General features: G+C 62.7%; 2 protein-coding genes across 2 annotated transcripts; one reads left to right on the top strand and one right to left on the bottom strand.

Annotated features, from left to right (window-relative positions):
• The first annotated feature begins 1,639 nt into the window (after positions 1–1,639).
• Positions 1,640–6,217, top strand: LOC135311796 (basic salivary proline-rich protein 2-like). Its single transcript, XM_064441823.1, has 2 exons — positions 1,640–1,728; positions 4,258–6,217. The coding sequence occupies exons 1-2, from the start codon at positions 1,640–1,642 to the stop codon at positions 6,215–6,217; spliced, it is 2,049 nt and encodes a 682-aa protein (XP_064297893.1).
• Positions 6,218–10,378: 4,161 nt separating this feature from the next.
• Positions 10,379–11,711, bottom strand: PTF1A (pancreas associated transcription factor 1a). Its single transcript, XM_064441762.1, has 2 exons — positions 10,982–11,711; positions 10,379–10,860 (listed from the first exon to the last, which is right to left on the bottom strand). The coding sequence occupies exons 1-2, from the start codon at positions 11,604–11,606 to the stop codon at positions 10,658–10,660; spliced, it is 828 nt and encodes a 275-aa protein (XP_064297832.1). The 5' UTR covers positions 11,607–11,711; the 3' UTR covers positions 10,379–10,657.
• Between the last annotated feature and the right edge of the window lie 1,208 nt (positions 11,712–12,919).

Genomic DNA, 12,919 nt, shown 5'->3' with positions numbered 1-12,919 from the left:
TTAGTGACTCTTTAAATGGAATTTTTCATTCAAAGTTTGTCATTAAAATAGAAAGGCCTTTTGGTTGTGACCATACAAGCATAAGAAATTGTATATGTTTGCGATACTGAATGAATCTCGCCCATATGCTGCGCTGCAAGGCTACATGAATGAAGCATTTACCAAATCAGGCCCACCACATTAAACAGAAAAACAATCTTTATTCATGGTAACTTATCAGTTTCAATTAATCAACCTCAACAATAGAAATTCTGATGTGTTCAAGCAACTTGAAAGCAATAGGTCATCTCCAGGGCAGCCATGTTGTGTCTTTGTGCCTATGGTTTCGAACAAAGCAACATCTCCGATAAACGTACATCCACACACACAGATGTGTGCCTATATGTGTACAAACATCTCGGCGCGCCCAGGGCCGCGCTATCCACGCACGGCGCTACGTAGAAGCGTTTATCTTTTTGTCGTACGAAAAGTAATTGTTTTCTAGTATTTTTTTTTTTTTTGAGCTCCGCAACTTTAAACAAAAGAAAAGAAATTTCCATTGGATGACCATCCTTTCAGTTTCTCTGCTGCTATGTGAATAGCATTGTGCAAACCATTCCAATGGTATTGAAAAGGGGTAACCATTGGTTTGATTTGGTTACACGGTTTCGTAAAGAGCTCCCTCCCACTGCCTTAGGGTCTGTGAAAGGTCCGTGACCTGTTTAGAACTGCCAAGTGAAATGTCATGTCGCCCCTCCCAAATGGGAGTATCTGCATTCATTTGATCAGTATAAAAAATGATTGGGGATGGCGAGATCAGGGCTTTTGAATTGCAATTTATAGCAGTTTACAAAAATGCACATTGTTGGAAAAGAAAACATGGAAGTGTTTCTTTCTAAATTGCATTACCTGTGAAATGTCATTAGTCTTTTTAGGATATCGCATCCTATTTTTTATGATCTCAGAGAGAGACTTACATGAAGAAATTGGGTGTTTGCTCGAGACACGAACGCATCCCGCGCTACCTATAGCCGCCTGCTAAGTTTTGCCCTCAGCTGCTGGAGGAAATGTTTCCCCTCCAGGCTGTGCTTACGGTTCTGCTGTCATCGCTTGCGGGTACCGGCTATTTCACGAGAGCTTGTCATTTCAGTGGAACGACGTGAGGCTGCTGCTTTCCGGGAGGGTGGTTTGTTCATGTCCAGGGCTCAGCATCCTCCCACCTCCCGTCGAGCGCTTTGACCACCGCCGCCGTGTCCGGGACGGATTCACTCAGCGCTTAATTTGTTACTCTCGCACTTGTCCTTCGCCGCCGCCCTCCCTCGGAAAGGAAAAAAAAAAAACCCGAAACACGAGGGAAGGGTTGCACTTATCGCAAACAGTCCGCCCTTGAATTTGTCATCTCTCGCACGCCATTTCCCCCGGGGGGCTGCGGCCCTTGTCCGCCCAGCCCTCTGGTTTTGGGAGCAGGGTGCGCGGCTCCCGGCCATCCCTCCCTGCCCCTTCCCCGCCTCCGAGCCCGCCGTCGGCCCCGCACCCCTCGGCACCGGTTTGGGAATGTCAGCGCTGCCGGTCACCTGTGGCACCGGCGGGACCGGGCGGGGAGCGGCGGGACACCCCCCCTCCACCGCCCCCGCCGGGGATGCTTCGGGCGCGGTGCGGGATGGACAACAGGGCTGGGGCGGAGAAGAGCGGGGAGGGGGTACGGGCGGGGGTTGCGTGCGAGGGGTGCGGGTGCCCCGGGCCCACCCGGTACGGCGGGCGCCCTTGGTCGGGCTGGGGCAGGCCCCGAGGGCGGGGGCGGGCAGGGGTGCGGGCGTCGGGGCCCGGCAGACGGGGCGGGCGGCCCGGGGCTATTCCTCCCCCGTCAGGTGCCGTGACAGAGGGCGAAGCCCCCTTCCTCCCCCCCTCACCTGCTGCCAGCAGCGCAAGAGGTGGCAGATCGCTCTGGAAACAGACCCCGGCCTCCGGGCCGGCCCTCCCTGGGACTCGCCTCCCGGGCCTAGACCCTGTCTTTAGGAGCCCAGTGTTGCTCGCCTGAAGACGAAACCTCAATAAAATACACCCTCGCCTCACGGCGAGCCTGCAGGGCGGCACGTCGGGGTGCACGGCCACCCCGGGGACCCCGGGCGGGCCCTGGCAGGCCCCGGGGGGGGCTGCAAGGGCAGCGTGTGTCCCCGTGTCCCTGCTCGGTCCCCGCCTGGGCCCACCCGGACCCCGGGAGCCAGAAGGGTTGAGGTGTCGCCGGACAAAAGTCGGATGCTGTTTCCACAACCGTGTTCGCCGGGTCCCGGCAGAGATGCTCTTTGTAGCTGTCGCCCAAGGCTGAAACGTTGAAACGGGGCAGATAAATTATTAGGAGTAAAAGGCTTGAGCGGCTTAATTGGGAAAAGCGGTCCTGGTTCCAACCAATGTCCGTACAATTGCACACTGCAGTCCACCATTATTCGAGCTTCATCTACTATGCACTATATACCACCGTCTCCAAAGGATTGTTGCCCTAGAAACTTGTTTTAAATCTCCAGCTATATATCAACACCTTGTTTTAGCAGTCCTTGGCTGAATTACAGTTACACAGTTTGGCGCTTCTTTCAAATTTCCTCCCATCAGTTTGGCCAAAGAAAGGAATTTTTCTCCTTTAGAAATGAATTGGCTTAATTAGTAAGTAGATTAATGGCAATTGCTGGTGAGTTGGTTTCCAGCAGAGTTTCACCAGAGAGGGTTAATCGGAGTCAGGTCTGGAATCTTTCCCAGAACTGGCTGCCAGCCATTTCCGTCAACCAATCAACCCCGTAAACAAACGCGCCATCCGCTGAAATAGAGTTTATTTCTTACTGTCATCCCGCTGGAGTCATTTCCCCAAAGAGCGGCCACCTCGCAGTGGGTTAGAAATGGATCGCCCTGAACTCGGGGCTGCTAATTCCCACCTATTTCCCCAAATTCTTGGAAGCGTTTCCCCGGCCAGAAAAGATTTGTTGGGTGCATCGGCATTCAGTAAACACGCAACCTGCTTTCAGCAGCCTCCGGCTGAGATTTTTTCTCTTCTAAGTCGCCGATAATTCGAGGCAAAAACAATTAACGTTACGGGGCGACCCAAAACGCTTTTCCAAAGCCACCGCCTGAACCGCGGGGCAAGCGAGAAAAAAAAACCATCAGCATGGACTGTGACATATTTTCCAGCCTTTCCACTTATTTTTTTCTATACCGATAAAACGCATTCATACTTCGACTTGCAGCTGCATTAGTCCTGAAAAAAAAAAAATCCCTGCTGAGAAATGCATATAATAGGAAAAACAGATCGGCTGGACAGCAGCGTAATTAATGCCAGAAAGGGCCGAGGCCGGTTTCATAGTTTGTCTTTTGAGGATATCAAGACGAGACCTGGTGAAAAATGACGCATGCTTTAACATTTCAGAAAGCTGGCAACTAGCAGCGTTCCCCCCCCTCCGCCCCTCCTTTTTTTTTAACTTTATGCCTCTGAACAAAGGGGTCGGCAGAACTAGCTAGGTTGTAATGAGTTCTGTGTCCCTAGCACATTAAGTGCATCATGGAAACATATTGTATCGAAATAGTTTGGAGGAGAATACTGGGGATGAAAGAGAAAGGGTGCTTTGATCAGCTCCCTGGGGTCCTGAGTGCGCGCAGACCGACTTGCAAGGACTTATTCAGCTCCAGCGAGACACACTTACAACACCATTCAAAGAAATTTGCATATCTGTAATTTATCACATTTGTCCCGAACATTTTTGCAAGGTAAATAAAAGTTGGCTGAATAAAAAATATCAATCATCACAGAGCGAGGGAGAGCGGGAGCGGGAGAGGGCGAAGTGTTTGTTTAACCAGACACCGTTTGGAAAACTTTTCCTGAACGCGGGGTAAAACCCACCCCGGAGCGGTTTGCACAGTTTATTTCAAGCCGGCGACCGCGCGGGTGTCGCCGGCCGGAGCTCCGCGCCCCGGTGCGGCCCCCGCCCCGCCGGGCCCGGGGATCCGGCACTACGCGCCCCCCCGCGCAGCACCGCGCAGCGCCCCGGCCCCGCCGGCCCCGGCCCGGCCTCCGCGGAAATGCCTGGCAGAGCCCGAGGGGAGAAGGGGAAGGGGGGGACGTAAAAATGTAAGGTCGGGGAGGGCCCCCCCATAGGGCCTCATTCGGCATCAACTGGCGGCGGCCACACCGCCACCGGCGTCTTCAACTTGACCTTGGCGAGGGCTCCGTGCCTTCGCCTCATCTGTCACCCGCACCCGGTGACAGTGATGCATTTGGCGGCATTGTCGGGGCAGGGCGCGGGGAGAGCCGTCGGGACGGGACGGGCTGGTGGCGGAGCGGGCGCGGGGTCCCGGGCGGCGGCGGGGAACAAAAGTCAGGCGAGACGCCTGGTCGGCTAATTCAGTGAAAGGCGCGTCCCCGTGTGTCGTGTGTGTGTCCCCGTCCTCCTCCCCGTGGGAAGGTCACTGTCGCGGGCTGCGCACCACGCAGCCCCCGGCCCCGCCGGCCGCGCCGACGGGGCGCGCCCGTCGCCGCTCCTCACGCCGGTGGGCAGCCCCGGTCCTGACACGTCCCGAGGGCTCTGTGCTTTCTCCGCTTCCCAAAACTCCGCGGGCCCGAGGCCACCGGCGGCGGGCCGGAAACAGCGGGGCAGTCCGACCCCGCCGGGGCGCTCCTTGCCCGCCCCCTCTCGCCGCGGGCGCTCCCCGTAGCCTGCCTCGGGTGGAGGCAGCCCGCCTTCCGCGGAGGGGCCGTCCGCCCCGGGGGCGGGCGGCCGAACTCCCCTGGGACCTGGCTCGAGCCGGGGCCGGAGCGCAGGAGGCTGGGGGCTCCGAGCCGGCCCCGGCCCCCGGCGTACCCCGGGGACAGGGCAGCCCTCGGGGCAGCCCTCGGAGACGATTCCCGGGCCGGGAACCCACCTCCCTCCACCCAGCGGACGGCCCAGCCCCGCCGCCCCGGGCTCTCCACCGCCTGGCCCTATTACCGCGCCCCGCGGCGGCAGCGCGCTCGGGGTCCCCGTCGGGGCGCAGAGCGGCGGCGGCGGCGCGGCCCGCCCGTGGGACACCTCGGCGCTGCCTCCGCTCGGGGAGCGGGCAGCCTCCGCCCGGCGGGGCGGCGGGCTCGGGCCTCGCTCCTCCCGCCAAACGGGGATCCCGGATCGACCGGGGGTCGGGGGTACAGGGCGGCCGCGGCCAGTCCGGGCCGGGCAGGGCAGGGCCGGGCAAGAGCATCAGGAGCCTCCCGCCACCCCGGGGCTGCCCCGCAGGGCGTCCCGAGAGGGGCGGGCGCGGCGGGGCCGGGTCTCCCCGGCCCTCTCCAAGCCGCTCGGCGTGCCGGGTTGCGCGGAGCAGGTGCACAGGGAGAGCGGGGGCCGCGGCGAGCCGGGGCGGCGGGGCGCAGGCCGGGGGCGCGGGGGCCGGGGCAGACAGGGGTAGGGCTGGCGCTCCCGCCGGCCGCCTCCCTCCCCGGGCTGTCTCCGTGCCGCCCGGGCGGGCGCCGCGCCCGCGGCCGGAGAGCCGAGCGCTGCCTCCGGAGCCGGCGCCGCCGCCCCAGGGGCCGCTCGGGGGGGAGCCCCGCTCCGCCCGGCGGGGATGCAGCCAGACAGGGCCCGGCGGCGCGACGCGGCGGCCCCTCACGGGGTCCCCCCCGGGGCCTCCCCCGGCGCGGCCGCCTCGCCGGGGCGGCCCCGCCGTGGCCCGCGGGGGCGGCCGGCAGCCGGGCCCCCTCTTGGAGACCTCCATGCGCAACGCGGACCGGCGGGCGGGAGAGCCCCGCCGCCACCGCCTGCCGCCGCCCGCCGGGGCCCCGACGGCGGCGGGACGGCGGCGGGGGCTGCAGGCGGGAGCCGCCCCCGGCGCGGGGCCGCCCCTCCCGCCTCCTCCCGCCCGCGGCGGCGGCGCGGGGAGCGGCGGGGAGCGGCGGGGCGCACGCGCGCCCGCCCGGGGTCCGGCCCCGCGGCGGGGCGCGCGGCGGCGCGGGGCGCGGGGGCGGCGCGGGGCGCGGGGGCGGCGCGGGGGCGGTGCAGGGCCGGGGCGGGGGCCGGGGGGGCGGGCAGGCGACCCTCCGTGCCCGCCGGGGCCGCCCCCGGGCGCGGCGGTGGCGGCGGCGGTGGCGGCGGCGGCGGCGGCGGCGGCGCGCTCGTCCCCGCCGGGCGGTCTCCGGCAAGGCCAGCGGCGGCCGGGCGCGCCTCGCCTGCAGCCGGAGCCATTCATCCCCCGCCCCTTTGTTCGCCCTGAGAGTAACGCCGTGAATTAAAAGAAATGACAATATTTCGTATCTGCTCGCCCGGCCAGGAGAAGGGCCCTTGAGCCTGGCAAAAATCAGGCGGATCATTCATCGTGCCACCCCGCACCTGTGGGCTTGGCATTGAAAACCCCGCGGACCTCTTCCTATTAAACTTAATTATTCCCCCAAGGCGCACAATGGTTGAAATGGAGCAGGTTGGAGTCTGTTTATTGGTCGTAAATGTTTTTCTGAAGATCTTCTGAATCTCATTGTTAGCTCGTTGTTTGAGGCTGCCCTCTTTCTTTCAGACGAGAGTAGCCTTGGACTTTTCAATTTTCAATCGTAACATCTGCTTAATCGTACGGATCAAAATATGGAGACACAAAACATATGTAATGGTTGATTTGTTAAATCCTGGTAATGAGTTATTAACAAGGGAAAACAATAGGGCAGGATGGTGAGAGCCTTATGGTAACAGAGTCACTTTATGTAACGCCTGACGTTTCCCTTCTTGATAAATGGAACTAAGGTCTGAGCGCCAGGTGATAGCAAGAAAATCAATGTCTTTAGGGGCCGGCACCGAGACTTTTTTTCTATGTGAAAAATTAGGAGACATAAAATTTAATTGGCTGATCAGGGGAAAGCAGTGGTCTTAAGTTTAATTGCCAGTAGGCTTAGCGAGGGAGACAAAACAAGATTTGGGCCTGTTTGTTTGCTTGCATCCCAGCGCCGAGTCCAAGTGTATCGTTGAAAATGTGTTTTATTATAACACATGTCATGCTTTACAGTTCCCATATTGTGTAAAGACAATAGTTAATGGTACATTAAAGACAAGCAAACCATGCCAACACGTCTTGGACACATTGTAAGGGCCTCTCTCTTTGCTGGCTTTAGGCAGCTGCAGTCCAGGACCCAGAAGCACAAAAAGAACAAGTTTGAAATACCAGGTGCATCCGAGAGAACCACGACAGGGATTGATATGTTATAGCCCAGGACATGAACCTAGCAATAAAGATATCATTGCGATTGTTTGCGGCTTCCACGCCATGTAAAGCCGGAGGCGCCGGAGCAGGCTGCTTTCTGGCAGCGGAGGCTCTGCCTCCCCGGGCTCCCCCGGCGCCCTCCGCCAAACCCGAGCACCTGTTGGCCAGACCCCGGCCCCGTCGTGGGAATCGCCTCCCGCCCACGCTTCCAGGTCTCGGCAGCGCGGTTTGTTGTGGAGTTATTTAGGACCATTCCCACCGGCTGCGGGATGCTTTGGAAAGCGGGAGGTTTACCAGGGGACACTCAACTGGTGTTTGTTCGACCTCGCAGCTGGTACGCGGTGCCAGCGAGAGATGGGTGAATGGGAGAGGGGCCGAGATGCCGGGCCGGGGAGGCTTCACGCCCCGCGCCTCGCAGGGCGCTGGCCCGGCCGCCGGCAGATGAGGGGCCCTGGGAACGGCGGCGGGACGGGTTCACAGTGCCCGGGGCAGCCCCTGCCTGCGCACCGCGCTGCCGAGGAGGCACTCACGCCTTCCATCCCGCGCTGGCTGTGCAGGCGGGCGGGCCGGTGCCGCCGCCGGTCTTCTGGCCTTGGGCGGGGGCGGTGCTGCCGGTTTTTTAACGGGGGATTGTCCGTTTCGGACACTTAAATTGTCTTTTCTTCTGGAGCATCGCGAGTGACGCTGGTCCCGGGAGGACAGCATCGGTCCGCACACCCAGAGGCCGCACCTCCCGCTTGCGGGAAGCGGCGACGTGCCTGACAGTGCCTCTAACACGCTTCCCCCCCCCCCCCCCACGATCCCACTGGGAATTCCCCCCCTTTTAGTTCACTCCTGCCCCACCTCGCAGCCCCAGCCCCCGCGGGGATGAGTGGCGGGGTGGGGGTGTCGGGCCCGGGAGGGTCACCCCACGCCCCGGGGCGCCGTCGGGGCGGTCCGGCCGCGGAGGGGAGGCCCCAGCAGGGACCGGGGTGAGATTTCAGACGGGCGGCGGGGACTGCGGGAGCGGAACAGGGGCGCGGGGGAGCGGGGGAGGCGGCGAGCGGGCACCCGGGGCGCGTCGGGGGGTGGGGGGCAGCGATGCCCGCCGTCCCCTCGCTGGCGCCCGCGGGGAGGACAGGGGGCAGGTGGCCGGCAACGAGGGCTGCGTGGCCGTCGGTCACGCCTGCCCCACGCTGATCCTTCCCGCGCCGAGCCGCGTTCCCCACCGGCAAACCCCCCAAAACTGCCGCCAAAGCTTCGAGGCGGGCGTGCGGGAGCCGCCGGGTCCCGCTGGCCCGGGGGACCCGCACCGGCACTTTTCCTCCTGCCCTGTTGCGGCTGGATTCTGTGGCAGGAGCGCGGCGCTGGGGTGAATGGATGATGAGTCGGTCAAAAGGAGCTGTCAGTCTCTTTGAAGATTGCGTTTAAAGGGACTTGCCAAGTCAAGACGGGAGAGTGACAAGATAGAGACCCTGGTGTTTTACATGCGAAGGCCGGCTCTTCCGCTTCATCTGCACCATACTAAAGGATGTGTTGAAGCATTGAATCGCAAAAAAAGTGGCACGCCGAAGAAAAGGTGCCACATAACAATGATTGTAGTGTTTTAATTGTGGGGGACCGCATCACCAAAGCCAATTGAGACGGACGGGGCCATACACAGAAGGAAACGGTACAACACTTCCATAACTTATAATTAAGCTGAAGTCCGACTAACATTTGACTTTCTAATGAGTGTAATGAGATTACATGCCTGATGGAAGCATTTGTGCAAAAGCGACTTTCTGTGTTTAATGAGGTCCTAATACAGGACAAGATCGAATTATAGGTCGGCTCTTTTTCTCGCTCAAAGAGCCCCGTTTAAGTTCAATGACACCGGTGCCGCCCGCCTCCCGCCCGCTGCCGGACGGGGCGAGACTCGCAGCCGGGCAGCCCCGGCCTTGCACGAAAAATGACCAAATAAATAAGCAAAGCCCACCCTCCCCCGGCCCAGCCTCAGCGTGTTTGTGTGGGTAAGTAGCTCCTCTAATTGCTATTGGAATAGATCCATGCCATCCGCGCTAGGGAACTAAATGTGTCTAACTAGGTTAATGCAATTAGCATGCACGCAACATATTGCTCCCACTTTGCGGCAGCTTTGAAAAAAAAAATGAGAGGGAGGGATGTACAGTATATGATGAGTAATAATTACACCCCGGCTCACCCGGGCCGTTCCCATCCGCCTGGGCACGGCGCGGGGACAGCTCTGCTCCGGCCCCGGGCCGGGCCGGGCATCTGGGGCTCTCCCGGGGGCCGAGCCGTCGGGGCTGAGCCGCGGGTGCCACGGGAAAATCAGCACCTGCGGCGGCGGGCCGGGCCCCCCGCCCCAGCCCCGGGCCGCCCCCTCCCCGCCCCCGCCCTGGGCAGGTGCAGCCCAGCCGCCCCCCCCCCCCCCTCCCCCAGCAGCCGGGCAGGCTGAGCTGGGACTACCAGAGCGACTCTGCCACCAGTTGCACGGAACCTTGCCGCCCCCCGTCCCCCGTCCCAGCGGCACCCCCAGGTCTGCGGGGGGCTGTTTCCTCGGCGCCGCCGGTGCGCGGCCCGCGGCAGGCGGGGGGCAGCCGGCAGATTCCCAGCGCGGGGGCCACGCACCCCCAGGGGCCAAACTTGCCCGGCCCCAAGGCTCGTCCCCCCTCCCCGGCACTTTTGGGAAGAGCTTTGTCCGGCTCCGGGTAGCGCGCCCATCCCCGTGGCGGCGGGGCCGGGGCGGGGGGGACACAAGGCAGCGGGGGGAAGGGGGCAGCCTCGCAAGGTTGGTGTTTTGGGACTCGGGTCTTTCAGCTGGAAACCACAAGCAGAGCAGAGGCGCTGAAAGGAGGGGACCTCCTGGAGATAGACAAAGACATCAGTTGGAAACACTTCAGGAGAGGACGTCAAAAGGGGTGGAGAGAAAGGGAAAGTCTCCCCCCGCCCGTCCCCGTCGCCCCCCACGGCTGTATAAGAGCAGCCCGAGCCGGCGATGGGCAGAGCGGGGCTGGCCCCTGGGCGGAGGGTGCCGGCTGGGGCGGCTCCCGGCCCCGCACGGCCCCGGGGCTCCCCCCGCCTGCCCAGGGACCGGGCGCGAGCGGCGGGGCTTCCTCGGGATGGGTCTCTCGGCAGCTGCTTCCCATAAATACACCACTCCGCAAGGTACAATCCGGGTTTATTATTAAAAAAAAAAAACAACAAACAAACAGTCCACGTGCGGCAATAAATTATTTTCACAGGTTCTGGCATATTTTTTTTTGTCCCTCAAAAAAGGTGCTGGTGGAATAAACCTATTGCATATCTTAAAAAAAATCATGATAAATTATATAAATTATACATTCAAAACAGACGATTCTACCTCATTATCACTACTCCGTAATAAATAGATAAATAAAGTTGATTGCCCTTAGAGTCTGAATCTTAAATTACATTTACAATATAGGTCTCTACATACAGCATGTACAGGGCCGGGGGGGAGGGCGGGGGCCACCCGCGCCGCGCCTCACGCCACGAAGTCGAAGGGGGGCTCGTTCTCGATGTCGTTGAGGGAGGGTTTGTTGTTCACCTTCCGCGGGTCCTCGGGGGTCCACACTTTGGCTGTCCGGATGATGTTTTGTTCCTTGAGCTGCTTCTCATCAGTCCACGACAACGAGTGACCGGCCAGAGGGGGGAGTCCGTAGTCGGGGTCGCTCGGGGAGGGAGATCCTGGTGGGGGGAGAAAGGCAGGGGTTATTGCTGGGGCCGACATTCCTGCGGAGCGCGGAGTCGCGCCGGGCCGGGCCAGGCCGTACCGGGCCGGGCCGGGCCGGGTCGGGCCGCCACTTACTTGTGCCGCGGTGGCAGATGATGATTTTCTTGGGCTGGCTGGGGCTCTCGCTGCTGGCGCTGCGCAGGGGCAGGTCGGACTGCACCAGCTCGCTGAGGAAGTTGATGTAGCCGATGGCCAGGCGCAGCGTGTCCACCTTGGAGAGCCGCTTCTCGTAGGGCAGGGTGGGGATGTGGGAGCGCAGCCCCTCGAAGGCGTCGTTGATGGACTGCATCCGCCGCCGCTCCCGCACGTTGGCGGCCTGCCGGAGCTGCTGCAGCTCCGCCTCGGAGCGCACCCGTCGCCGCCGCTTGGCCGACCCCAAGGCCTGCAGCCGCTCCCCGGGGGAGAGCAGCGCCGCGCCCGCCGCCCCGCAGCACTCGTAGGGGAAACCGGGAGAGGCGGGGGACGGCGGGAAGGTCGCAGCCGGCGCCGGGCAGCGGTAGCCGCCCTGGGGGTCGCCGCCGTCGCGGTAGTACTCCTGCAGCTGCCGGCTGAGGAAGTCCACGTCCGGCTCCAGCAGCCCGTCGGCGGCCAGCGCGTCCCGCGGGGGCGGCTCGGGGAAGAAGTCCTCCTCGTCGAAGTAGGGGGGCGAGGAGAAGGAGTCCAGCCCCTCGGGGAAGTGGTCCAGCAGCACCGACTCCATGCTGCGCCAGGTCCCGGCGGGGACGGGACGGGACGGGACGGGGCGGGGGGCGGCAGCCCCGCCGGGACGCGCCTGCAGCCGCTCCCGCCGCCGGCCCTCTCAGCCCAGCCGCCCCGGCGGCGGCGGCGGCGGCGGCGGCGGCGGGGCCCCCGCCCCTGCCCTGCCCTGTCCTGCCCTGCCCTGCCCTGCCCGCCCCCGGGAGGCCGGGAGGAGGCCGGGCCGCTGCCGCCGCCGCTCTCCGGGGAGGAGGCCGGAGCCGGCTGGCGCGCCGGGCCGGCACGCGAGGAGTCTTATAACGACATCCCCGGGCGCGTGCCGCGGGTCGCCGCCGCCAACCAATCAGCGCCCACCGCGGGGGGGGGGTGCGGGGGGGCCAGACCCCCCTGTCGGGGGGACGGACACACAGACGGGCACGCAGGGACGTGCCCGGGGCCGGCGGAGCCCCGCAGAGGCGCGCTGCCCGCACGTCGGGCGGGCAGCTCCGCTCCGCCCCGCCACCTCTCCCCGCGAAGCCGCGCCGTGGCAGCCACCGGCTCAGCCTCCCTCCGGGCACCGGCAGCGGCCGCCCCGGTGCCGGGTCTCCCACACCCCCCGGGCACTTTCCTTGCTCCCTTCGGGCCCGCCGGCCCCCGCCGCCGCCGGCGGAGCCGCTGCCGGAGTGGGGATGGGGTGGATCGATGTCGCGGGGCTTCTGAGGCGTTTGAAATAAAGACAACCCCATCGTAACATCAGAATAAATCACGTCAGCTCCTCGCGCCCGGCCGTGCATCGATTCTGACCGCATCGGGCCCTGTTGCGTCTCTCCTTTTCCCACTCCCGCTGCCCCCTCAGGACGAGCTCCTTTGGCGGAGGCTCGGTTAATCATTCCCTAACTGGCTCTCACTGATTAAAGCCTCAGAAATTCTCACTGGGGTGAAATGGATTTCCCGGCAGATTAGGGGAGGATTATCTCTGTCATTAGCGCTGCAATAGTTTGTCCGGCAGAGTCTGTCGAGGTTTATCGAAAGTGACTTTCCAGCGTGCCACCAGCACGGGCAGAGATCAAACCGCGAGTGGAAACGCACCCCGCTCTATCAGCAGAGCAAGACAGGGCCAGCTCCGGGAGCCTAATAAATGACTCGACTTCAAAGCCACTGACAACGCCGTGATAACGGCAGGGAAACGCGTGAGTCACGGGAGGGAACAAAGAGCTTTGCAAGAGCCACTTCTTAGAAAGTCCTGCCTGCAGATGGACCACGCGAAAAAAACGAGAAGGGAAGGAGGAAACCGCGCGAAGCCAGGAGCGCGCCCACGAGTGGGCGGGGAACCCCGGC

This window comes from Phalacrocorax carbo, chromosome 2 (assembly GCF_963921805.1).
Source record: "Phalacrocorax carbo chromosome 2, bPhaCar2.1, whole genome shotgun sequence".
NCBI lineage: Eukaryota > Metazoa > Chordata > Aves > Suliformes > Phalacrocoracidae > Phalacrocorax > Phalacrocorax carbo.
The sequence above is the reverse complement of the archived record's forward strand: the minus strand, read 5'-3'. Positions and strand labels throughout refer to the sequence as shown.

Bases quoted from the DNA above. Each gene is read 5' to 3' on its own strand.
- LOC135311796 (XM_064441823.1), top strand. From the start codon at position 1,640: ATGGACAACAGGGCTGGGGCGGAGAAGAGCGGGGAGGGGGTACGGGCG. The intron at 1,729-4,257 runs GTACGGCGGGCG...TTGTCGGGGCAG, and splicing joins GGGTGCCCCGGGCCCACCCG to GGCGCGGGGAGAGCCGTCGG.
- PTF1A (XM_064441762.1), bottom strand. From the start codon at position 11,606: ATGGAGTCGGTGCTGCTGGACCACTTCCCCGAGGGGCTGGACTCCTTC. The intron at 10,861-10,981 runs GTAAGTGGCGGC...TCCCCCCACCAG, and splicing joins CATCTGCCACCGCGGCACAA to GATCTCCCTCCCCGAGCGAC.